The following is a 27,500-nucleotide window of genomic DNA, read 5'->3' as shown; positions in this document are numbered from 1 at the left end:
GATGAAGGTGTGCCTGCCGCCATGGGTGTCGCTGGAGGTCACTGGTGGCCTGGGTGAGATCCTGAGGCTGGCTGAGGTAGAGCGAGGGCCGGCTGGACCAACAGGGGGCGGCCAGCTGCTACCTGAGACAGTGCCGGCCACAGTGCTCAAGTTCCGGCCGGGCGATCCCACCTCCTACCTGGTGGGCACTGTGGCTGGCCACCTGCTGATGGTGAGTGTACACCAAGGCAATGAGACAACCAGGCACATGTACTGTACTGTACTGACATTAAATCTTACACACAAGATTCATGAAAGTATTCTGGAGAGAGTGACTAAGATTCAATAAAAGATAAATCATATCTCTAACATGAAGGAAGCTGCCTCATGTTGAATTACCTTCATAAAGCTGCCTTTCCTTTGTTTTTCTACCTCAGTGTGCTTCTCTCATCCTTATAATTGTTATTTGCCTTGGAAGTTCATGACCACAGATTTCAAATATGGATCATATCCAAAGTTATTCAGAACAGTTGAACATACAGGGTTTGGTAATGTACATGTGTCTCAACTCAACTGACATGATACACAGTGTTTACACAAGTTGTGTTTGAACAAGTGTGTGTTTGCAACAGTGCCGGACATTTGAGCGACGAGGCAGTGTGGCAGTGTTTCAAGGTCACCGTGGCCTGGTCACTGCCCTGGATTGGCGGCCCATGAGCCCTTCGGACCCCTCGGTGGTGTTCCTCTCCTCTGCCCTGGACGATACTCTCAGAGTGTGGCACGTGGACCGCCGCGAGTCACACTGCATCCTCAAGAACCCTCAGGTGAGTGTGTCACTTGGTGTGCTGTCAACACTCCAGTGAGGAAGAAATCACTCAACCAAAGTACATTTTTCTTGTTTAATTTCTTATTGTTGTAGGCTTCCTCTGGTCCAGGAGGGTACGTGGATGCCTGCTGGTGTCCCTGGTACAACAACCTGATAGCCAGTGTCCATGGGGGTGGCCTGCACCTGTGGGACATCTCCGTGTCCACCCACACACCTATTGTGGCTCATGCTGTGCCTGGAGCCACTTGTGCCACCTTCAGTCCCCACACCAGGGTAAGTCAGACCTGCAATGTGTGTGACACCTGCACCCTGTCACTCCTTCACTCCTACAACCTGATCCTGCACTCTATCACTCCTTCACTCCTACAGCCTGAGAGTCATACCTGCACCATGTCACTCCTTCACTCCTACAGCCTGATCCTGCACCTTTGAAGCCTTCCTTGTGTTGAGTTTGGCTTGCATGTCAACACTCACGGCTGCATTTCTCCTCATGTTTGCCAGAATGTGGTGGTGGGGGATGCCAGTGGTGCGGTGAGGGTGGTGCATCTGGAGGGCCTCACCATCACCACCTCCACTGCCTTCCATCGCTTCTCCTCCGTCCTCACCAGGATATCCATGCTGGGACCCAAGGAAGAGGAGAAGAGCAGTGAGTGACGCTGAAGGAAAAGGTTGAAGTCGGTCAGTGCCAGTGATGTGGTGTCACTTGATAACACTTCCATCACAAACAGTACAGTCAATGCAAGCTGTTTTCATCGCCAGTCTTTTATGAATGTCCAGTGTCTAGAATTCTTATTAAAATGACTTAAAGTGGTGCAGCCTATCTTGACCCTTGCCACTCACCTACTCACCATCAGTCACCACACCACTTCTCAGACATTACTCACCACACTACCACACTCCTTCAGGACAAACAGCTGAAACAAGACATCTTTTGCCTCACCACACAAGTAACAATAGGAGTGTCCCTTGCTGTCCCCTTGTCACTTCCACAACCCACACACACACACACACACACACAAATTTAAGAAGTTAGACAAATGTAGATATGGAGACAGGTCACTATGAGCCCCGCTTGAACCCTGTAACATACAACTAGGTAAATACATGCACGCACACATACGTACAGCATACAGTGGCAGCATTCCTTCAGTGTGGCTGTGCAAACAAAACCTTCAACAGTGAAAACTCAGAATAATTTGAGTGTTACATTTTCATTTCTTTATTAATTTCCGTATATAACCATTTTACATATTTTAAAGAAACTTATAAAAATACTTAATGTTATCCTTGATACGTACAATGCTGAGAACTTAGTAAATGATGCACCAGAGAGAGAGAGAGAGAGAGAGAGAGAGAGAGAGAGAGAGAGAGAGAGAGAGAGAGAGAGAGAGAGAGAGAGAGTCATTTAGTCCACCACACAAGTCATACATTCACCTCAAACTCAATTTTCAAACAGCATTAACTGGCAAATGTATTACTGTTCTCACAATCCATACAATGAAACAAGAGACATACAATTCAATTTTGTGAGTCATTCCCAACCATATATTCATACACAACATTTGTGATACACACACACACACACACACACACACACACACACACACACACACACACACACACACACACACTGAAGCTCTCCTGCCCTGCGTTAGCCAGCACAGTGGCACTCTGCCGCCCGACCCCAGTGAACAAGTTTGGTTGCTTAGCCTGGCCTTTGATGCCTGGGGAGGCGGGGGAGGTTGGAGAGGCATGGCTGCGGCAAGACAGGGCTGTTATCCAGTCAGGACTTGAGTTGTGGTGAGTAGGTGCATCATATACTTGGAATACATGTAAAGAATATAAAGTTCTAACTCAACTAGTTAATATCAATTAGTATTTGAACACAACAACAAAAGTTCAAGATAATTTAAATTTATCTTCTCCCATTTGAAACACAAAGAAAGTGAAATTCTAGCAATAGATTTTTAAAAGGTTATACACATGTGCATGTACAAAATGAAGGCACTGCTCCTGTGTGGTGTCTGTCGCTCACACAGGTGAGGCAGGCGAGTGCCACAGACATTCACCTGGTGAGGCACCTACAGGGACACGGACACAGGCCAAGGGTCAGTATTTACACTGTAGCTATACACTATACAAACAAGACGAATGTATAAGAGTGATTATCGGGTCAGTCGGTGAGTGAGCCAGACATCACCACAGCCAGCCACTGAACAGACTGCCGGGCTGCCACGTGTGTCTTCTGTCTTCTGTTCTGTCCTAACATTGTCTGACACAGCGGGTATAAAAATTCTGAAAATGTCAACAATAAAGAACAACAAGGCATCCATCACCACTCGGCCAGCAGTGCAGCACCCCAGCCAGCCTCAGTGCTTGCTGTGCTTGCTGTGCTTCATACAGTAATAGAGTGAAGAACCAGCTGAGGCAAGGCAGATGGTGCAAAGACACCACAAATGTATCACAGTTTTGTGTAAAGACCTTCCTGTGCAGGGTTTGAGCCATATACACATAGCAAAGCTTAGAAAATATATGTACGTTTATATCCAGTATGGCACATGAGCATACAAGTCCCCAACAAAAATCAACAACAAATAAAAAACCATCACCAAGAGAAAATAGCAAAAAGTTAAAACTACTTCCCATCACCACAAGCAGGATTAATATTAACAAACTTGTCAAATCCAGTAACACGGAAATGCTGCCACAAAGAAGTCATGAGAGACGAGGAGGATGAATGATGACGATGATCACACAATAACACTGAGGGAACACCAACACGTGAGGAGAGACAATGAACACAACACAAGAGTATGATGCATTACATGGCAACACTGTAATATCTTGGAAATTTTATGACTTCACCAACTGTTGCAGCAAGTGAAGTGTGTAACAGACACATCAAGAGTCTGCCATAACTGCACCACAAAGAAAGCCAACTTGTCACTCAGCTTAAACAAAATAACACGGTCACAGCTTTCAGACACCAAACAGTTATCACCACAAGTCCAACAACAACAACAACAACAATGTCTATAGTTCAGGAAAGTTACGATCTAGGTGAGTGAGTCAAGGTCATAGCATCAAAAAAGGTCATGGGTGGTAGTGTTAATACTGATGGATAAGGGTCATTACTTTCATTTTCATCTTTAGGATAATTTGAAAAGTAAAAACATAGGGCTGTGGGTTTTAAGGTCAGTCAGTTTTAGGCACAGTAAAGTAACTACTGACGGAGAAAGATCATTGTTTTTGTCACTCTTTAACCGTGCCGATCTGGGGAAAAAGGACAGGTAGAGTAAGCGATCTAAGGTCAAGGCTGCGTCATAAAGGGTCAAGGATGATCAATAACCCCGCAACAACAAGGTTCAGTATATTGTCACTTACACTCCAGTATTACTTTCAGTGTTTTTCCTTCATACAGGCCATCTGCTCTGGTTCGTTTGTAAGTCAATAGTTCAATCAAACGTTCTTGCTTGTTATTATAAGAATATCAGGAGAGAGAGCCATACTGAAGCCATGACAAACACCAAAAAGAAAAAAGTAAAAAGATGATAGAAACAACAGACAAGAATGTGACCTAGAAAGAAACATGAATAAAAGTGAAATGAGAAAGGCAAATAGAGAAAAAAAGAAATGCAGTGACAAAGCAAAGAGTGAAAGGCAAGTGCACATGTGTAGCACCACACGTCGTCACCAGGCAGCAACGCACCAAGCTACAGTTTTGCTACGACAACAATCAGACACACAATATACAATACTGTACTGAGAATTGACATAAATTATAAGAAACATCAACAAGTATATGCAAGCAATACACTTAAATAAATTCTCCATCTGTATTCCTTAACAACAAACAAACATGAGATGAGCTGGTCAGTGGAGAGGGAATGGCTGTGTCAGTGTTACTCTTCCCTCAAGTCTCCACACTCTGGACTCCAGACTCGCTGCAGTGTGAAGGCATCAACAACAATTCAGTCCTTCTGTTGGAGTCTGCAGCATTACACTGGTCTGCTGGCCCTCCTGAGAATGATTACTGCTCACTCTGCCACCAACAACGTACACACACGAGTCGGTACAGCCAACACTCACTCAGGCCTTGATAGTCTGGTGTGATTGGCAGTCTCACAGTAGCAGCCTCCTATACCCAGTTTCCTGCCCTCACATAAGTTTCTCAGAGTTTCAGTGAAGCTTCAAAGGGAGAGCACACTGCACTCCACCACACCCTCCACCATTATGCACATCCTGAGTAGAAAATAATACAAAAATGAAATGTGATGTCTGGAAATGTTTCACTGGCAGAACAAGAATGACACACACACATGCCAGCAGACAATAGGTACACATAGAGAAGGGACACATGACAACCTGGAAAGTGTATCACAAGTACCTGTGTCCTTAACATTATTTACACAGCAATGTGGAAGAGCCAGTGGTGAGGCGACATTCACCTCTGTAAGGACACTTTGGACCCTGATAGGAAGACGACACCTCAATACACTAACACCTTCCTCCTCACAATTGTCATGCTGCACTAAGGACCCTCCACTCAGGAACGCATGATGGCTTCTCGGCACACCAATAACAAGTCTCCTATGTACATGAACACATTCTCTATATTTGCAAGTCACCATAGAACCAGTCTGCATTCCCTCTTTGGTTGCTTTGAGGTCATCACTCTCTATAAAGACTTGTTAGCTGCATCATTCTTTTCCGAACAATGAACAAATATATTTCTCGTAAACACTAAACCTAAACATTTCAACAGCAGAACATGAATATCACACCAGGTTAGTCTTTCCCTTCACAATATGCATAATGTACCTTGTCTAGGGCTGTGGCATGGCTAGTTATGATGCACCAAGTGGATGTCCACCCATATGTACATCAAGACCACGTAAGAAATGAAAAGGCCACACTCACCTGGCCGGTCACCAACACAAGTCACCAACACACCTCAGAACAATATAACAAATGCATAGTGCCACATCTCCCTTCCCAAGCTGTGCCTATTGCAGGTCTTCAGAAAATCAGTGGTGAAATAATACTGGTGATTTTTTCATGGTGATGCTTTTCTGTGTGACATTTCTTTTCAACATTTCTCTTCACAAGGTCTAGTTGTAACAGCATTTCTCAGGAGGACACCTATATCCTGTTTTCTTCATCGTTATTAGTGTTTTTCTCTCTCTCTTTCCTGCATTCATTTCCTCCTAATTCTTTGTAACTTTCCACAGCTTCCTTAGACCATATCCCTGTTCCTGCTGCTTAAACTTTCCTTCGTCAGTACTCCCTGCCAATAAACAGTGGTCAGTTTCAAGAGCCTTCCTCATCTACTTCTTTTCTCGCATTGCTGTGTATCTTCCTCCTCATGTTTAGTCCAGTCTCTCAACGTGCATCATTCATTCTTCTCCTCCGGCAGCCCCATCGTCAGCACCTGGCTGGCAAACATGGCCTTCCCTGTGTGTGGGAAAGCAACGGTTCAGCGAGGGAAAGGTGCGGTTAAAATACAGCAGAGATCATCATTATTATGCAGAAAGAAGCTCAGAGTCTATATGTATTACTTCTAAGGATAATATGTGGTATTTTGCAGGAAGTATAAAAGTATGTGCAGCAAAAGTAGCTAGTAAAAACCTACACTAGCGGCAATAGACAACTTTAAAATGCCGTTATGAAAGAATTATCACGTCAAAACAGACTAGACTCTTGAAACCTTCACAATTATAATCTACTAATGAGAGAGCACCAGGTTAGTCCAGCCCCGCTAGTCCAGCCCCGCACGGCCGGAGTGTCAGCCGTCCTGCACCGCGCTCACACTCACCCATGAGGTTGGTGAATCTCTCGGAGTGTTCCTTGTGGATGCCCAAGTAGTAGACGGGGATGCCGATGGATATGATGCCAATGGCCACGCCGAGCTCGATAGGCCGCTGGATGATGGGCAGCACCACCAGGAAGAGGCAGATGACGAAGAAGAGGATGGGGAAGCCGATCCACACCTTGATGGGGCGGGTGCGGTGCGGGTCACGGTAGCGCAGCCACAGCAGGGCGGCGATGGACATCAGGATGAAGAGCGACTCAGTGAAGGAGATGTAGTTGATGAGCACCTGCATGTCCGACGTGATCAGCATGAACAGCGTCATCAACCCCTGTCAGGACCACCAAGGGAGGGAAGGGGTCAGGCTGTCTCAGGGCAAGACATCTGGTGTTTGTGTGACTTTACTTCACCACCAACTGATGTCACATGTGTGCTCAGATTAGTGTATGTACTCCTATGGCTCCCTACTGAACGAAGCAGCCTTCCCTTAACTCCTTCAGTACCACGACGTGTTTCCATATTCATTCTGTTTACTATTTGGTGATTTTATACAGCTTCAGAAACTCATGGGGGGGATTAAAATAGTGAAGACTGTGACCATTTATCTTCTGACCTCCATAGACCCTTCCTAATGTCAATAAAATGGTCTAAAAGTACGCAAATGTCAAGGTAAAAATGTGTTCCGGTACTGAAGGGGTTAAAGCATCATGTCAACGTAAGGGATTCTGATAGGTAAATATCACAGGCCACACATTGTGACTTGTCAGTGAAGCCACACCTCACACCCACTTCATGTTTGCCTCCTTATCCTGACATCACACACACCAGCCTACATTATTCTTGGTAGTGCCTCAAAATTTTCAAATGTTGTGCCTCGCACAAGTGAGTTGACATCAAAGGGCAAAACAACTTCAAGGAACATTTTGAGCTCTGCCTTCACCACCGTCATCACTTGCCAAGGTGAAGACAAAGAGGCAAAACAACGAAGCCTTTCCACATCCTGCTGCTCCTCACCCTGATCCCCGGCCACTGAGGGTGAGGCTGGTGGTGATGTCTTGGTTATCAATATACAAAGTGAGAACCAACAACAGATGCAAATTGTTTGCCAAACTTTAAGCTTCAAACTAAGTTAACGAGAGACTGACAAAGTTTTGTTATTTGATATTGGAGGTTTGTCAAACAATTTCCACCAGCCAGGAATGCCTAATTACACACACAGCTGACCACCAAGGCATTAAAATCTCAACATCCAAAAGATTAAATTCCTAAGAAAAAAAAATATATATCCATAATTTTGTTAGCAATTGCGGCTACTTTATGACTCAGCGTGTGTGGCTTAAGTAGAGCGGTAATACTCATCAAATATCTAATGACACCATATAAGTGACTACAGCTTACCTCACTTATGCCACAACTGCACATTTTGCAACTAAAATACTGTAAATGTATCCAAAGGCCAGCACCAGGCGCCACCACCACCCCAACGGCCCCAGCCTGTCACCACTCATTCCTAACACCCACACGCAGGACAACAGTGGAACAGAGATGGTGCATGGTTGATACGTGCCATGAATCATGCCTGCCTCCCCCCCCCTACTCTCTGTACACATTCTACACACTCTCTTCTCCCTTCTTCCACATCTCAATTCCTTTTCTCTTCCCTTCTTCCTTCTTCCACCCCGGTCTTTTCTTCCCTCCTCTCCAAGAACACACACACACACACACACACACACACACACACACAACAGGCCCGGTAGCTCAGTGGTTAGAGCGCTGGCTTCACAAGCCAGATAACCGGGGTTCGATTCCCCGGCCGGGTGGAGATATTTGGGTGTGTCTCCTTTCACGTGTAGCCCCTGTTCACCTAGCAGTGAGTAGGTACGGGATGTAAATCGAGGAGTTGTGACCTTGTTGTCCCGGTGTGTGGTGTGTGCCTGGTCTCAGACCTATCCCAAGATCGGAAATAATGAGCTCTGAGCTCGCTCCGTAGGGTAACGTCTGTCTGTCTCGTCAGAGACTGCAGCAGATCAAACAGTGAATACACACCAGGAAGAGCAGAGAGGGCACCGGCGTGTAGTTTTTGATGTTGATGAGAGAGAGGATCTGAGGGAGATGGCCTTGACGCGCCCCGACGAAGAAGAGGCGCGAGGAAGCGAAGATCCCGCCATTGAGACTCCCGAAGGTGGAGCACGCCACGAAGAAAGGCATTGTCCACCGCATCACACCCAGCATCCGGTTGCCGAATGACTGCAGGAGGGAGGTCAGGAGGTCAGGTCATCTACTTATTCATCGTTCTTATTACCTATAAACTCAATATTAACTAATAAAATGCGTGTTCAAGAGAGAGAGAGAGAGAGAGAGAGAGAGAGAGAGAGAGAGAGAGAATAACAAAAACAATCACATATGTATTTCATTGATCTATTCTGTTTATTCATGAAATCTGGCAAAGGAACTACTAAAATGATGGAGAAAATGCCAACTGAGGCGCAAATCTCTAAGAGAGAGAGAGAGAGAGAGAGAGAGAGAGAGAGAGAGAGAGAGAGAGAGAGAGAGACGTACCACAGCCACAGCGTTGGACGACAGGATCTCGGAGCGCGTCAGCACAGCGAAGTATGCGAGGTTGGCGAAGGAAATAGATGATGGTGACGAGAGGCATTGAGATCATGATGGCTTTGGGCAAGTTTCTGAGGACGAAAAGAATTACTATTAACATCATTATCAAGAGAGAGAGAGAGAGAGAGAGAGAGAGAGAGAGAGAGAGAGAGAGAGAGAGAGAATCATAATACACATGAAACCAGTAAATATAAAAAAAAAGTAAATATATATCAAATCGAATGCCACTTTTACAAGCAATCTAAAGCTCGACATTTTGCGATACGTGTTTCCCTTCAGGATTATTTTGTAAGACCACGACTCTGGCAACATCCCACCAGTGACACACACGTGGGCCTGTCCGGACTTCTAACCTGCACGGGACTTTCACCTCAGCCTGCTACACACAATGGAAATGGTGGCTATCTTATTATCTCATTGGTCTTATTTTTCTGACGATGGCACCTCAGAACTCCCAGTATTCCCAACACACACACACACACACACACACGCCATACAATATGCATAACTAGTAAAGGTATTTTGCTTGTTTGAATGTTTGTGCATGTGCTTGTGTGCATGTCAGTATGAAAGTAGAGAACACACACACACACACACACACACACACACACACACACACACACACACACACACACACACACACACACACACACGTGCGATAAAAAATGAAATGGGCAATGGTGCACAAATTGAGTCTCATCAGCTACATTGAGCGGAAAATCCTCTAAATTGGCAACACTACAAACGCGAGTATCCTGTCTTGACAGCACTGTGAGACTATTAGACAGAGAAGACACACAGGACAGTGACAGTGATGGTGATGGTGACAGTGGTGGGGCGTGATGTGAGCCGGTCCGCGTGTTAGTCTTGGAGAATTAATAGAATACAAAGGGCTCGCTCTGCCCAAGCACGGCATGTCCGGCCCGGGAAGTTCTTGGCGGCCATATTGTATGCAGTGATGGTGGGTGTCTGTAATCAGTATTCAGAAACCGTTTGCTCTCTCACCACGATTATTTAATGGCCACAGGGATGACTTGCGTGGTTTTCAAGAGTGTTTCTCACCATGACTATTTTCCAAGGCCACAGAGATAATTAGCGTGGTTTTTAAGAGTGTTTTACCAGTTAATAGTGTAGAAATCTTGTCACTCTGCCTCTAGAACCATAAAAAACATCTTAAAAAAAAATTGTGTAAACTTAACTAAAGCCTTTTGAAATAGTGGAGGTGAAGCGCAGAAGGATTTGAGAATATATGAGTCGCCACTGAGCCGTGAGGTGCGGGCGTCACACGATCGTCAGTTTTTCAGCCTCGGGAAGTGAAGCAGTGAGTTTTGTACTGAAACTTACTTTTACTGAAATATTGTACACCATGGAACACTATACATACATAGTCACTGTACACCATCTCTCTGTCTGTCTGTCTGTCTGTCTGTCTGTCTGTCTGTCTGTCTCTCTCTCTCTCTCTCTCTCTCTCTCTCTCTAGCCATGGCAACAACATGCGTCTGTTTATCATGCGAGTGGCGACTTCTGCAGGTCTTGTTGCTCTGTAGACAGCGCTTGTTTTGTTCTTGCATAATAACACGTACCTGACTCCAAGGCATATCTCACACACTGTTTAGAGTAGTTGCAAAATGTGATTCGTTACACAAGTCATGTGTAGGACAAGCTCAAGGGGAAAAGCAAAACACACTATTAGAATGACATTAAGACAACATGAACACTTAAGAGTCGCGTGTTTACTGCAGTGCGGGCGGCGTGTTGGAAGTCACAGTTGGCGAGGGTGACACTGTTCCTCATTTGTACTTTATGAATTGTGGACATTTCGAAAGCACCAAGGATACGAAAAGTCTGAATCTATCTTCTTACGTGTGTGTGTGTGTGTGTGTGTGTGTGTGTGTAATTCACTGTTTGATCTGCTGCAGTCTCTGACGAGACAGCCAGACGTTACCCTACGGAACGAGCTCAGAGCTCATTATTTCCGATCTTGGGATAGGCCTGAGACCAGGCACACACCACACACCGGGACAACAAGGTCACAACTCCTCGATTTACATCCCGTACCTACTCACTGCTAGGTGAACAGGGGCTACACGTCAAAGGAGACACACCCAAATATCTCCACCCGGCCGGGGAATCGAACCCCGGTCCTCTGGCTTGTGAAGCCAGCGCTCTAACCACTGAGCTACCGGGTGTGTGTGTGTGTGTGTGTGTGTGATTACACACACACACATACACCGCGTAGTGTAGTGGTTAGCACGCTCGACTCACAATCGAGAGGGCCGGCTTCGAATCACGGCGCGGCGAGGCAAATGGGCAAGCTTCTTAAAATGTGGCCCCTGTTCACCTAGCAGTAAATAGGTACGGGATGTAACTGGAGGGGTTGTGGCCTCGCTTTCCCGGTGTGTGGAGTGTGTTGTGGTCTCAGTCCTACCCGAAAATCGGTCTATGAGCTCTGAGCTCGTTCCGTAATGGGGAAGACTGGCTGGGTGACCGGCAGGCGACCGAGGTGAATTACACACACACACACACACACACACACACACACACACACACACACACACACACACACACACACACACACACACTGGGGTTCGATTCCCAGGCTGGGTGGAGATATTTGGGTGTGTCTCCTTTCACGTGTAGCCCCTGTTCACCTAGCAGTGAGTAGGTACGGAATGTAAATCGAGGAGTTGTGACCTTGTCGTCCCGGTGTGTGGTGTGTGCCTGGTCTCAGGCCTATCCGAAGATCGGAAATAATGAGCTCTGAGCTCGTTCCGTAGGGTAACGTCTGGCTGTCTCGTCAGAGACTGCAGCAGATCAAACAGTGAATTACACACACACACACACACACAGAGCATATGTGGAGTAGAATTTGTAGATGACCAGACGCCAGCTACAGGCTACAGGTGTCCTTGATGGCAAGGTCATTAAACCACCTTGATGTAGACACCTTTCACAGCCCTATCTTTAACCACACACTCTTAACCCTTTCAGTACAAAGACGCATTTTTATCTTGAGTTTTGGGTACGATTAGACCATTTTATTGACATTAGGAAAGGTCTATGGAGGTCAGAAGATTAATGGCCAGAGTCTTCACTATTTTAATCCCCACATGAGTTCCTGAAGCTGTAGAAAATCACCAAATAGTAAGCAGAGTGAACATGGAAACGCGCCATGGTACAGTAAGGGTAGTAATAGTGATACTGATAACACGCTGAAAGTCTGACAATGCGGCGTGCTGTGGTGTGAGTTAGTGAGGAACAGTCCGCTTGCCCGCACACACCACGGCTGCCAGAGACGTGGACAGACTGCACGCACCTCTGAACACCTCAAGACCTCAATACTTGTCCCCTTCACGCTACTAACGGTGGTGGGAGTGGTGGTGGTGGTGGTGGTGGTGGTGGTGGTGGTGTTAATATGGTGGGTATGAGTAATTGAGGATATATACTGCGAACGAGAACGAAAGAACACACACACACACACACACACACACACACACAGAGAGAGAGAGAGAGAGAGAGAGAGAGAGAGAGAGAGAGAGAGAGACTCCTCCCCGGAAGAGCTATAGAGAGGGTTGAGAACGCATCCCTCTTCACTTCTCCCACGCCCCCCCTCCTCTCTCTCTCTCTCTCTCTCTCTCTCTCTCTCTCTCTCTCTCTCTCTCTCATGAAAAGCGACTAATGCGACTAATGCATAAGACACTAATCTCTCTCTCTCTCTCTCTCTCTCTCTCTCTCTCTCTCTCTCTTACCTGTATGGGTTCTTCAGTTCCTCCACTACGAAGTTTAAGTAATTCCTGGAAAGAAAAGAAACAAAATTAATGAGTAGTAGTAGTAGTAGTAGTAGTAGTAGTAGTAGTAGTAGTAGTAGTAGTAGTAGTAGTAGTAGTAGTAGTAGCAGTAGTAGTAGTAGTAGTAGTAGTGGTGGTCATGGGGGGGGTCAACGCTCTGGCCTTCTACTATCTACCTACCAATAACAAATAACAATATCACTTTTTTTTTCTCTTTTGTTCTTCTTTTACAGTTCACGATCTTGCCACGACTCTGAATTTCTGAAGGTCACGTCATATAATCTTCCTTCATTTTATTCTTTCTATTTCCTTCCTTCCTTCCTTCCTCTCTTCATTCCTTCATTCTTCTGTCACATCTCGTTATTACGCATTTCATTCCCTTTCGGCAATTCATGGATAGCAAGAACAAGAAAGACAGAAAGACGAGTAACGAAGAGAGAGAGAGAGAGAGAGAGAGAGAGAGAGAGAGAGAGAGAGAGAGAGAGAGAGAGAGAGAGAGAGAGAGAGAGAGAGAGTTCAACCACCTAAATCAGATCCACTACCTTGAAATGGTTGGAATTTGAAGGTTAAACTGTTTTGAGGCTGCCGGACAGGAACAAGGCGTCTCAGAGTGGCCAGCCTTTACCGGAGCATTAATCAAGGAAGGGGGAGAAAGAATTGCACCTTACACTATGCAACACCGATTATGGCTTATCTAGTATGAGCTCTCTTCGGTGGCTGGGGTCTAAGTTAGCTTGTTTACTGTGTTAGCTTTGTTGCCCTATAGACTAGTAGTTGTAGTAATGGTGGTGGTGGTGGTGGTAGTAGTAGTAGTAGTAGTAGTAGTAGTAGTAGTAGTAGTAGTAGTAGTAGTAGTAGTAGTAGTAGTAGTAGTAGTAGTAACAAAACGATAACAAATAAAAAAAATAAGATAAATGAATAAAATAAATAGAATAAAAATCAGTGGATCCTTTTGTTTTAACCATTTTTGTTATCCTTGGCAAGTTTTCCCCTCTTACATAAGCGCGCACACACACACACACACACACACACACACACACACACACACACACACACACACATTTCAAGGCCACCCCAACACATGAACCACAAAACAAAGATGCCAGTTGTCAAATCTCGAGGCAAAACAGTAAGCAGTCAACCTTTCTGATAAATATATTGATCAACAGAAAACGAGTATAATACACAAAATTAACTCGGTCACCAACAACAAGCTACACACTATGTTTTAAAGAGCACCCCAATTGTCCACTTCCTCAAACAGATTATAAAACCCAGGATTCAGAAATGCCTTGTTTTGTAACCCGACATTTTTCCAAGGCCACAGAGACGACTGGCCAGATTTCAAGAGTTTCTCCTAATGATAAACTAAAATCTTACCAATCCATCACCAGGGACCATAAACACACCCTTAACCCCATCAACACTGGGACACATTTTTTACCTTGAGATTTGTGTACGATTAGACTATTCTATTTACATTAGGAAAGATCTATGGAGGTCAGAAGATTAATGGCTAGAGTCTTCATGATTTAAATTCTTCAACAGGAGTCTTAGGAAAGCAGTGATGGTGAGAGAGCAGAGGGTTACAGAATAAGATCACCAGAAACGCACTCACCAGCCAGCGAAGGAGAAGAGGCCCTGGTAGAAGGCGGTGGCGAAGGCTGCGATGTCCCAGTTGGTGTTTTCGAAGGGCCTCTGATAGTTGTCCAGGTTCCCCATAGACAGGTGGTAGATGCCCGCGATAATGATGATGACGAGGGCCAGAATCTTAGCGGCTGTAAACACGTCCTGAACTTTCGTGGCCCATTTGACGTTGGTGCAATTAATCCACGTGAGGAAGCCTGCGGGAGGAGGAGGAGATGGTGGTGGTGAGGAGGAGGAGGAGGAGGAGGAGGAGGAGGAGGAGGAGGAGGAATAAGAATAAGAATAAGAAGAAGAAGAAGATAATGACGATGAAAATGAAGATGATAATGTTGATGAAGAAGAAAAAGAAGAAGAAACAAAAAGGAAAATAAATATACAAAACCAAACAAAAGAAGCCGAGAAGAGGAAAATACAATGAAACAAGAATAAAAACTACAAGAACAAAAATATTAAGAATAGTGAAACAAGAACAATGACAACAACAAAAAATAAGAAAAAAATAGTACTAGATTTTAATAAGAATGCTGACAAGAAGAAACCAGACCAGAGAAACAAGTAGTAGTAGTAGTAGTAGTAGTCGTAGTAGTAGTAGTAGTAGTAGTAGTAGTAGTAGTAGAAATAGTAGTAGTAGATGTAGTGGTAGTGGTATTGGTAGTGGTAGTGGTGGAGATGGTAGTAGTAGTAGTAGTAGTAGTAGTAGTAGTAGTAGTAGTAGTAGTAGTAGTAGTGATGAGGTGACTTGCATTTTCTTTTGTGGGAGTGGTCACTTAATATCCTTTAAGTAGATTATGTTACATTTGCTCCACCTCCTCTACTATTACTACTAGCTACTACTACTACTACTACTACTACTACTACTACTACTACAACTGTACCAGACAACTAGCTACTAATACCATTATCATGTTCATTTGGAATTCATGATTAAAATATTCTCTCTCTCTCTCTCTCTCTCTCTCTCTCTCTCTCTCTCTCTCTCTCTCTCTCTCTCTCTACTGATGTGAGCAAATTTATCTATCAAGCATAACGCACAATCATCAGACTCTCTCTCTCTCTCTCTCTCTCTCTCTCTCTCTCTCTCTCTCTCTCTCTCTCTCTGAAACACATCTGCGCCGCACCTCATCTTTGGGACCTTGGAAAATAGTCTCTCTCTCTCTCTCTCTCTCTCTCTCTCTCTCTCTGCACTCACATATAACAAGAGCGGCGATCATCCTGACGAGAATATCTGGCGGCTCCTCGCAGGTATGGAACAGCGGCTGCAGGATGTAGTTGGCGAAGGTGAGGGCGATGACCGTGTTACCTGTGGGCATGATGATCACCAGCGCCACCCACAGGTACAGGAAGGCCGGCAAGGGTCCGAACGCCTCGTGAATGTAAGCGTAGTCACCACCGCTCTTGGGAATCATCGTACCTGTGGCATCAAGGGTTAGGTTTGATAGGTTAGGTTAGGTTAGGTTAGGTTAGGTTAGTTGAAATTGGGTTAGGTTAGGTTAGTTTAGTTGAAATTGGGTTAGGTTAGGTGAGGTTAGGTTAGGTTAGTTGAAATTGGGTTAGGTTAGGTGAGGTTAGGTTAGGTTAGTTGAAATTGTTGTACTTGTGTCAGTTGTTGAGTTATTAGATGTTGGATTTGGTTATTAATTTTTTTTTTCTTTATACCATGTGGGCTTTTCACGGGAATTTCTGAGCTAAAGGGGATACTTTTTGTGGCACCTCCTATCTCAAAGCCCACCCGCTAGGAAACCGTTGCCCCGAGTGAGGAAGCCCAACCTACACTCGGACCGTGGACAGGATTCGAACCCGTGCGCTTGGAGACCCCTCGGATCCCAAAGCACGCATGGTTCCACTGTTGATATTGTTGTAGTTGTGTCAGTCATTGATTTGATAGTAAAGAGAATAAATTATTAAGGTTGTTGAGTTATTAAATGTTAGGTTTGGTTTGGTTAGGTTAGTTGAAATTGTCAGTCACTGTTTTGATACGAAAGGGAATAAATTAGTAAGATTGTTGAGTTATTAAATGTTGGGTTTTGGTTACGATAGTTTAGATGCAGTGCTGAAAACTGTTGTACTCTCATTATGTACGAGTAAGAGAGAGAAGCTGGCGAAGGGCAACAAAAATATAAAAAAAGGCCCACTTAGATGCCAGTTCCCTGCAGGTCCGTAAGAGTTAGCAGAAATAAAGGGATAAATGTCTTGAAACCTCCCTCTTAAATGAAGTTATAAGCCATAGGAAGTTGGGAATGCAGAGGCAGGCGGGGAAGTTCCAGAGTTTACCAGAGAAAGGTGTCAGTGATTGATGATAGATACTAAAGATAAAAAGTTAATACGGTCGTTAAATATTAGATGTTGGATAGGTTACATTAGGTTAATTACTGCAGTGCTTCAAATGGCTGTACTTGTCTTGTAGTGTCAGTGATTGATAATACTAAAGGCAGTAAGTTAACCTCTTCAGTACTGAGACGCATTTTTTACCTTGACTCTTGGGTATGATTAGACCATTATATCTACATTGGGAAGGGTCTATGGAGGTCAAAAGATTAATGGCCAGAGTCGTCACTTATTTTCATCCTCACACAAGTTTCTGATGCTGTATAAAATCACCAAATAGTAACCAGAATGAATGCGAAAATGCGTCATGGTACGGAAGAGGTTAATTAAGTAAGGTCGTTAAATATAGTAGCTGTCATTGTGTCTGTGGAAGAAATGAATAATTCGGTACAGTGACGGGAAACAAGTTAGTACAGTTTGTTAGCTCAAGTTATGCAATCTCTGGTAAACTCTGGAACTCCTGCCTGTGTCTGTATTTCCAGTTTTCTATGACTTGACTTTATTTTCGAGGGAGGTTTCAAGACATCTATCCGTCCTTTGGCTAATTATCGGCTCTACAAGGAGACTGACGATTGAGTAAGCCTTTTTTTCTTTATCTTTTGTGTTGCCCTTGGCCAGTCCTTCTCTCTTACATTAAAAAAATAAAACTTTCCTATGACTTAACTTCATTCTCGAGGGAGTTTCAAGACATCTATCCGTCCTTTGGCTAATTATCGGCTCTACAAGGAGACTGACGACTGAGTAAGCCTTTTTTTTTTCATTATCTTTTGTGTTGCCCTTGGCCAGTCCTTCTCTCTTACATAAAAAAAAAAAATACTATGGCTTAAATAAATCTCGAGAGGTTTCAAGACATTCATCCGTCCTTTGGCTTAATATCGGCTCTATAAGGAGACTGACGATTGAGTGAACCTTTTTTCTTTATCTTTTTGTTGTCCTTGGCGAGTCCTCTCTTACATAAATAAAAGAGAGAAAAAAAAAGAAAGAAAGAAAGAAAAGAAATCAGCATACGAGTATCACCAAGCTGACGTCACCAGCACATGTATTACACACGCTCAGTGAAATCGCACCGTAAAACTTTTCATCATCTAAATAAACTTCAATAAAAGTTGGATAATTTGTTACTAAAAGCTTCCATTAAGGAGAGAATTATAAGTTATTAAATACACAATCTTCCGTTCCCTTTCCCATGACGAGGATTACGTGGTGTCGATTTTGTCTCTCTCCAAACAACTAACATTCAAGACTTCAGAAACGCCTTGCACTCTCACGATGACTATTTCCAAAGGCTCTAATTGAAGATACTCATGTTTTTAAGGGTATTTTTATGGTTTTGGTGATGGATTAGCAAGATTTCTAATTGATCATAAGGAGAAACTGTCTTGAAAACCCAGCTAGTTGTCTAAAGGGGACTTGAAAAATTGTCTTGGTGAAAAGGCAAGGTGTTTATGAATATGGCCGTTAATGCAATCTTCGCCCAGGTAATGTCCACGATGTCAGATTCATACTAGTTATACTGTCATCGGGGGTGAGGGGTGAAAAATAGTTAACATACGTAGGGGTGAAAATCAGGGGTGAGAGAAATTGGGGTGAAGAAGAAGGGGTGAAGAAAGTTTCCCTGTATATAAATGGGAAGGGGATAGGGAGCACTGGGAGGGGTGAAAGGGTGGTGGGGAGATTAGGTTAGGCAGGCAGGGGTGTGGGTGGGGTGAAAATTGGATAATTTGTTACTAAAAGCTTCCATTAAGGGCAAAATTATGAGTTATTAAAAAGACTGCATCACTTGAAACTGAAGCCCAGCAATTACATCAGAGATCACACAGTAAGCCAAGGAGGGCTAATTAAGACGCGGAGGCGGGGGGGGGATAATGGCACCAACATCTGGCCATGATTGAAAAATTTGGTGTCTGTGCTGGTGAGGTTTGGGGTGTTTCAGGGGGTATTAAAGGGCGTTCTGCTGTGTTCTAAGGGTATTTAAGGGCGTTCTGCTGTGTTTTAAGGGTATTTAAAGGTGTTTGGTGTGTTTTAAGGGCATTTAAGGGTGTTTGGTGTGTTTTAAGAACATTTAAGAGTGTTTGGTGTGTTTTAAAGGACATTTAAGTGTGTTTTGGTGTGTTTAAGGGTATTGTTAAGTGTTTGGTGTGTTTTAGTGATATTGAAGGGTGTTTTGGTGTGTTTGAGGGACATTTAAGGGTGTTTTGGTGTGTTTGAGGGTATTTTAAGGGCATTTAAGGTTGTTTTGGTAGTGTTTATGAGCATTTAAAAATGTTTTCGGGTATTTTAAGAATATTTTAAGAGTATTTTAAGGGCATTTAAAATTTTTGAGGTCCTTAGGGGCATTTGAAGGTGTTGTAGGGCCATTTAAGGGTGTGTTTTTTTTTCTTTATACCATGTGGGGTTTTCCTGGGAATTTATGGGCTCAAGGGGGATACTTTTTGTGGTGCCTCCTATCTCAAAGCCCACCGCTAGGAAACCATTGCTCCGAGTGAGGAAGCCCAACCTACACTCGGATCATACACAGGATTCGAAGCCGTGCGTTTGGAGACCCCTCGGACCCCAAAGCACGCATGGTTCCACTGCACCACTGTACCACGGCTTGTTCAGGGACTGGCACCTCAGTGGGCCTTATTTTTTTTTTTTCATGATTTTTGTTTCCCTAGGCTGGTTCACCGTCGTACACACACACACACAAAAAAAAAATAATAATAATAATAATAATAATAACAATGATAATAATAATAATAATAATAATAATAATAATAATAATAACACTACTCCCGATGTTCTCAGTAAACTTAAATGTATCGCTCAAGATGTTTTCAAATATATAAAGTTCGAAGATTAATTAATTCGCCTCCAGAGAAAAATATGTGAAATTGAAAGCAACATCAATGATTTTACAGTAACATCTTAATTTTACTCCCTACAGCGGTTCCTCTCCAGCAGGTGTTCCCAGTGTTCGAGAGACTCTTCAACCCCTTCAGTACCATGACGCGTTTCAATGTTCACTCTGGTTACTATTTGGTGATTTGATACAGCTTCAGAAACTCATGTGGGGATTGAAATAGTGAAGACTCTCGCCATTAATCTTGTGACCTCCATAGACCCTTCCTAATGTCAATAAAAAAAAAAAGGTTTAATCGTACACAAATCTCAAGGTAAAAATGTGTCCCAGTACTGAAGGGGTTAATCTCTTCAGTAGCGTGACGCGTTTCCATATTCATCCTGCTTACTATTTGGTGGTTTTATACAGCTTCAGAAACTTATGTGGGGGATTAAAATAGTGAAGGCTGTGGCCATTAATCGTCTGACCTCCATAGACCCTTCCTAATGTCAATAATATGGTTTAATCGTACACAAATCTCAAGGTAAAAATGTGTCCCAGTAGTGAAAGGGTTAAGCTAGCATGCCTGTTACACCTGCCCTGTCGTTAACGCTACAAACACACACACACACACACACACACACACACACACACACCTTTGATTTTTTAGTACATCTTCCCTAATCTTATTCCCATTACAGATTCACAGTTAATAAATATACTCTTAAAAATTCCTGAGTTTATCAGTAACATGAAAAAAATTGATGTGATAAGCAACAAGGAAATGGAACCAGGAAAGCTCTCTCTCTCTCTCTCTCTCTCTCTCTCTCTCTCTCAACAGTACCAACAAACACCACAAGAATAACAACAAGAGGATGAAGACAAATTGGATACTTGCAAACACACACACACACACACACACACACACACACACACACACACACACACACACACACACAGAAAAGTCAACAGTAAGGAAGAGGAGGAGGAGGAGGAGGAGGAGGAGGAGGAGGAGGAGGAGGAGGAGGAGGAGGAGGAGGAGAAGAAGAAGAAGAAGAAGAAGAAGAAGAAGAAGAAGAAGAAGAAGAAGAGGAGGAGGAGGAGGAGGAGGAGGAGGAGGAGGAGGAGGAGGAGGAGGAGGAGGAGGAGGAGGACACATACACTTCACAAATCATCCTTAACTCCTACATGACAGAGCGAAAGACGGGACAACGGAGCTAAAATTAGAGCCATGGGACTGTCGTAGAGAGAGAGAGAGAGAGAGAGAGAGAGAGAGAGAGAGAGAGAGAGAGAGAGAGAGAGAGAGAAGAGAAAGCTGGTACATAACTATTAACCTCATGACGACAGCACAAAGAGAAGGAGAGCGTCAGAAGAAACGCCTTGCTCACCACCACTACTTTCAAAGGCCACAGAGATGACTAACCGGGTTTCCGAGACTGTTTTCCGTTCATATTACAAAAAAATAAATAAATAGATAAATAAAATAAATAAATAGATAAATAAAATAAATAAATAAATAAATCAACCTCTCACTGGAAACGTAAAAAATGTTCCTTTAACTTCTTCCAATACTGAGACACATTTTTGCCTTGATTTTTGTGTATAATTAGACGATTTTAGTGACATTAGGAAGGGTCTATGGAGGATTAAATGGCCAGAGTCTTTACTATTCTAATTCAAGTTTCTGAAGCTGTATAGAATCACCAAATAGTCACCAGTATGAATATGGAAACACGTCCTAGTACTGGAGAAATTAATCTAACCCCTTTAAGACTGTGACACATTTTTACCTTGAGATTTGTGCACGATTGGACCATTTTATTTACATTGGCAAGAGTCTATGGAGGCCAGAAGATTAATGGCCAGTTTTTACTATTCTAATCCCAACACAAGTATCTGAAGCTGCTGTAAAATCACCAAAATAGTAGTAACCACAAGGAATATGGAAACGCGTCCTGCTATTGAAAAGAGATTAATTTCAAAACCTATGCTAACTCTACCAATAGCACTCTTTGCAAAATACCTCGAAGTGATTCAAATATTACGGCGTTGTTTTGACTATGGGTGAAAAAACAAAGGATGGAGGAAAGCTGACGTAGATGTTATGCCAAGTTAAGTCTGTCTGTGTGTGTGTGTGTGTGTGTGTGTGTGTGTGTGTGTGTGTGTGTGTGTGTGTGTGTGTGTGTGTGTGTGTGTGTGTGTGTGTGTGTGTGTGTGGCCTGTATTCAGTAACGCTTTTCTCTCTCACCACGACTGTTTTCCAAGGCCACAGGGATGATTAGCCGAGTTTTCAAGAGTGTTTTTTCAGTTAACAATATAGAAATCTTGTAAATCTGCCTCTAGAAACGTGATAACACATTAAAAGCTCTGTAAATCTCAATAAACCCTTTTTACAATAATGGAGATGTAGCACAGAAATGTTTGAGTGTGTGTGTGTGTGTGTGTGTGTGTGTGTGTGTGTGTGTGTGTGTGTGTGTGTGTGTGTGTGTGTGTGTGTGTGTGTGTAGCGGCTGGAATTTTCACCGCGTTGCGTAATAATGATGGTGACGAAGATAGTGAACAAAACTAGAAGGCTGGAAGGAAGAAGAAGAAGAAGAAGAAGAAGAAGAAGAAGAAGAAGAAGAAGAAGAAGAAGAAGAAAATAAAAGAAGAAGAAGAAGAAGAAGAAGAAGAAGAAGAAGAAGAAGAAGAAGAAGAAAGAATAAGAAGAAGAAGAAGAAGAAGAAGAAGAAGAAGAAGAGAGAATAAATGAAGAAGAAGAAGAAGAAGAAGAAGAAGATAAATGAAGAAGAAGAAGAAGAGAAGAAGAAGAAGAAGAAGAAGAAGAAGAAGAAGAAGAAGAAGAAGAAGAAGAAGAAGAAGAAGAAGAAGAAGAAGAAGAAGAAGAAGAAGAAGAAGAAGAAGAAGAAGAAGAAGAAGAAGAAGAAGAAGAAGAAGAAGAAGAAGAAGAAGAAGAAGAAGAAGAAGAAGAAGAAGAAGAAGAAGAAGAAGAAGAAGAAGAAGAAGAAGAAGAAGAAGAAGAAGAAGAAGAAGAAGAAGAAAGAGAATAAATAGAAGAAGAAGAAGATGATGAATGCATAAAGTAAAGTGTATTTCGACCCTTATAGCATTTCTCTCTCTCTCTCTCTCTCTCTTCAGGGGGAGTCCTTGAATTTAATAGCATTTTAACTAACTATATACATTTAATTTTATTGTTAATTTTTTTACACTAATTGCGTCTTATTGTGTGTGTGTGTGTGTGTGTGTGTGTGTGTGTGTGTGTGTGTGTGTGTGTGTGTGTGTTGTAAAATGAGGGACACTGCAATATATTCTCTTGACACACACACACACACACACACACACACACACACACACACACACACACACACACACACACACACACACACACACACACACACACACACACACTCATATTTCAGTATACACAAATAATTAATTGGCACATTACATCAGAAAGCCATGTGTTAAAATGAGAAAACACACACACACACACACACACACACACACACACACACACACACACACACACACACACACACACACACACACACACGAGTTCAAATTACCATCCTTTTCTTCCTTTAATTTACACTTCTAGCCTTATCCAGAATCACAGCACCCCTACTCCAGTACTTTCCAAAGACTCTACTTAAAGTCACACGTGCTTTTAACGATATTTTGTACCATTCTGACCGATGCACACTATTCATACACTATTAACCCTTTCAGTACCATGACGCGTTTCCATATTCATTCTGCTTGCTATTCGGTGATTTTGTACAGCTTCAGAAACTCATGTGGGGGATTAAAATAGTAAAGACTGTGGCCATTAATCTTCTGACCTCCATAGACCCTTCCTAATGTCAATAAAGTGGTCTAATCGTAAGCAAATCTCAAGGTAAAAATGTGTCCCAGTACTGAAGGGGTTAACAAGAGAACTACTTGAAAACCTGGTTGATCATCTCTGTGGTTTTGGGCAATTGATATATAAGCGTTTGAGAGCTCAGGTGGCAGGCAGAGGGTAATTAAGGAAGGAAGGAAGGAAGGAAGGAAGGAAGGAAGGAAGGAAGGAAGGAAGGAAGGAAGGAAGGAAGGAAGGAAGGAAGGTATAAAGACCACAGCTGTTTACATTCACAAGATCAGAGCAGGATGGAAGCAGAAGGACTCTCTCACACACACACACACACACACACACACACACACACACACACACACACACACACACACACACACTAATAGAAAAGTTCAAAAGGGTCATAAGCCACGTGAAAAGCATGTGTTAACCTCTCTCTCTCTCTCTCTCTCTCTCTCTCTCTATCTGCAACAGCTGGCTGGGGGTAATCTATTTAGTGGACAGTGCAAGGAGAGAGAGAGAGAGAGAGAGAGAGAGAGAGAGAGAGAGAGAGAGAGAGAGAGAGAGAGAGAGAGAGAGAGAGAGAGAGAGAGAGAGAGAAAGGAAGGACACAATAAACAAAAAATATGCAAGCCAGACTTCTATAAAAGCTCTGGTCTTTCGCCACGACTGTTTTTCAAAGGCCACAGAGACGACTAGCCCCGGGGATTCTCAAGCGTGTTCTTACCAGTTAACAATGTAGAAATCTTAGGTAATCTGTCACTGGAGCCGGAAAAAGCACTTGAAAAACATGTGTCACTTTAACTAGAGCCTTTTGAGTGAAGTGGAAGTGTGAGGGAGAAGTGTTGCAGGATTGAGTGAATTGAGGGAAAGAAGGAAAGAAGGAAGGGAGGAAGGATGAAGGATAAAAAGAGAGATTAAGTGTGAATTGGACGAAAAAAAGCAAGGAAAAAAGATGAGAGAGAGAGAGAGAGAGAGAGAGAGAGAGAGAGAGAGAGAGAGAGAGAGAGAGAGAGAGAGAGAGCTGTTATGTATATTTGGAAATCATTGAAGCATGTGTGGATTAAATTATTTGATTATAATTACGTGTTCAATATTTTTTTTTTTTTTTTTTTTTTTTTTTTCAAACGTTGCCGTCTCTCCTTCACTGGTGTGGTGCGTCTGTTTGGTGATCTGCTCGGATTTATTTTGAAGGGGATAAGAATATTTGTAAGTTTCTCTGGATGTCAACTAAGAAAAACTGTTATTGTTGTTGTTGCTGTTGCTGTTTTTTGTTATTGTTGTTGTTGTTGATGTTTTTTTATGTAAGATGGACACTAGCCAAGAGTAACAACAACAACTACAACAACAACAACTACTACTACTACTACAAGAATAACGACAGCATGAACAAGAACTACTACTACTACTACTACTACTACTACTACTACTAGAACAACAACAACAACAACAAAACAAGGCCTGGCAAGAGAGCCTGACCCAAGAGAAAGGTTAAAAGAAACACCCAAATTTGAAGGAAAGGCATCATCACCACCACCACCACCACCACACAACACCAATACCACCACCACCACCACCACCACCACCACCACTATTTCTGTTATCATTACTATTGTTGTTGGTGGTGGTGGCGGTGAAGGTGGTGGTGAAGGAAAGGTGTTTTCTCTCTTTTGTCATCACCACCACCACCATCATCATCACCATTATTATTATTTGTTATTATTATCATTGTTTTGTTGTTGTTGTTGTTGTTGTTGTTGGGTGGTGGTGGTGGTGGCGGTAATGGTTGTGGTAGGGTGGTGGGGTAGTGGTGGTAGTAGTAGTAGTGGTAGTGGTAGTGGTGGTGGTTCACAGTTTGGCAGCATCTCAGCCTCCCACTACTTCTGCTAGTAAACCTGCTTGCATGTCCCAGCAGGTGCCAATGTGAGGGTTTGGCCCCGCTGTGTCCTAACCTTGACCACATTCTCTCTCTCTCTCTCTCTCTCTCTCTCTCTCTGGTAGTACTTTTAAAGATATTCAATTTTTCCGTGTGGCACCATTTCTCTCTCTCTCTCTCTCTCTCTCTCTCTCTCTCTCTCTCTCTAATCGGTTCTCTCTAATCGGTACACGTTGTTTACGAACCTAATCTTATCTTTTCTCATCCTTTCTGTTCTTACTATTTCCTTTTTTTCCTTCTTTACTCTCCCTTTTCCTTCTTTCTTTACTCATTTTTGTTTCTATTCAATCATCCTCTCTTCTTCTCTCTTCTTCTTCTTTAACATATTCATCTTTTTTTTTTTTTTTTTGGGGGGGGGGGGAAAAGCACGAATCTCTATTATACTCGTCGCGCTCCATCTCTCTCTCTCTCTCTCTCTCTCTCTCCCTCCTAGCACCTGCAGGGATCAACACAGCGCAACAAGAGCAGAATTCACGCCCTCTTTCTGTCCCTCTTAACTTCTTCATTTCGCCTTGCAACACACACACACACACACACACACACACACACACACACACACACACACAAAGGCTTAATCGAGACTCCTTAGCTTCACTGATGGAGGAGATGGTCGTGTTATTTTCTGGTTCCTGATGGTGAAATGGCAGGGATGAATGACCCGGCCGTGTGTGTGTGTGTGAAAGGAACACGCACGCACGCACGATACAGTTAGATGCGTGCGCCGGGCTATACCACACTTGCAATGCCTGCGCACACACATTCACGAGAGAGAGAGAGAGAGAGAGAGAGAGAGAGAGAGAGAGAGATTTATGGTCGTTCTAATATTAATACTTGAAGGAGAAAAGGAGAAGGAAAATAATAATAATAATAATAATAATAATAATAATAATAATAATAATAATAATAGAAGAAAAGAAGAAGAAGAACAAGAACAAGAAGAAATAATAATAATGCGTAGGAAGAAAGAAAGCGAAAAGAGGAGGAGGAGGAGGAGGAGGAGGAGGAGGAGGAGGAGGAGGATGCCAAATTAACCCTAATAAACGAAATAAAGAAGCAATTGCCGTCTTTTTCGATTCTTTTCATTGCGTTGCTTAAAAAAAAAAATGTCCTGTTTTCTCAATGTTGTGGAGAGTGTGGAGGAAAGTTTGCATGACGTAACTCTCTCTCTCTCTCTCTCTCTCTCTCTCTCTGGTGTCATCATTCCTGTTCTCTTTTTCCTTTTTATTTCTCTCGTTCTTTTCCTTACCCATATCAGTCACTTGACCCACACACACACACACACACACACACACACACACACACACACGCAGATTGAGGCCACACCACGTCACATAAAGACAACAAACACATCACTATTGCATTGTCCTCACTGCACATCACATCAACTGCCACATGAGCCACACTTTCGTCACTTGACCTTCCCCGACCCGACTGACGCAGCGAAACCCCAACGCGTGGCTTCGAGACGGCTCTTCGAAGCTCCACATTTGTCCCCTCGTGCTCTATGACGCCTTATCTCGAGTCTTTTTAAAGTTCTGAGTGTTCTAGGGGTTCTTCAAGGATGCGTTTGGGATGTGGTGATGGTTGAAGTTATTGGAATGCCTGAGTGGAAGTCTAAGGGATTTTCAAGGGAGTTCTAAAGATTTTAAGGGTAATTTCGAGGTTCTAGTGATAGTTTAACTCATTGGAAAGCCTACAGTGTAATGGAAATTTATGGGATTTTCTAAGCTCAAGGGATTTTAAGGATATTTTTGGGGTTCTAGTGGTAGTTTGACTGGTTGGAAAATTTGTAGCGGAGGTTTCAGGGTATAATAAGGATTTTAAGGATATCTTTGGGGGTTCTAGTGTTGGTCTGACTCGTTGCAAAGTCTGTAGCGGAAGTTTTGGGGCATAATATGGATTT

At 43.1% G+C, this 27,500-nt stretch overlaps 2 protein-coding genes across 3 annotated transcripts in view; one reads left to right on the top strand and one right to left on the bottom strand.

Moving 5' to 3' along the window:
• LOC123513651 (dynein axonemal intermediate chain 4-like) overlaps window positions 1-24,203 on the top strand; it is a 34,111-nt gene extending 9,908 nt beyond the window's left edge. Inside the window, exons 11-15 of one of the 2 annotated variants that reach the window (XR_006677422.1) lie at window positions 1-211; window positions 612-803; window positions 899-1,078; window positions 1,307-2,205; window positions 24,172-24,203. The exon at window positions 1-211 is cut by the window's left edge and continues 4 nt beyond it. Coding sequence is in view for 1 of the 2 variants with exons in the window: in XM_045270939.1 (XP_045126874.1) it covers window positions 1-211; window positions 612-803; window positions 899-1,078; window positions 1,307-1,459 (736 nt within the window). In the remaining variant the exon portion in view is untranslated. Of the gene's footprint in view, window positions 212-611; window positions 804-898; window positions 1,079-1,306; window positions 2,214-24,171 lie in introns of those variants that run through there. The other variant, XM_045270939.1, reaches the window with a different exon arrangement.
• Window positions 2,009-27,500, bottom strand: part of LOC123513652 (Y+L amino acid transporter 2-like) — a 33,770-nt gene continuing 8,278 nt past the window's right edge. Inside the window, 8 exon segments of the mRNA XM_045270940.1 lie at window positions 2,009-6,259; window positions 6,621-6,945; window positions 8,661-8,861; window positions 9,174-9,242; window positions 9,244-9,298; window positions 12,977-13,021; window positions 14,634-14,859; window positions 15,852-16,073. Coding sequence (XP_045126875.1) covers window positions 6,198-6,259; window positions 6,621-6,945; window positions 8,661-8,861; window positions 9,174-9,242; window positions 9,244-9,298; window positions 12,977-13,021; window positions 14,634-14,859; window positions 15,852-16,073 — 1,205 coding nt within the window. The 3' untranslated portion in view covers window positions 2,009-6,197.

The sequence above is a fragment of the Portunus trituberculatus genome, chromosome 36 (genome assembly GCF_017591435.1).
Source record: "Portunus trituberculatus isolate SZX2019 chromosome 36, ASM1759143v1, whole genome shotgun sequence".
NCBI classification, from domain to species: Eukaryota; Metazoa; Arthropoda; class Malacostraca; order Decapoda; family Portunidae; genus Portunus; species Portunus trituberculatus.
The sequence above is the reverse complement of the archived record's forward strand: the minus strand, read 5'-3'. Positions and strand labels throughout refer to the sequence as shown.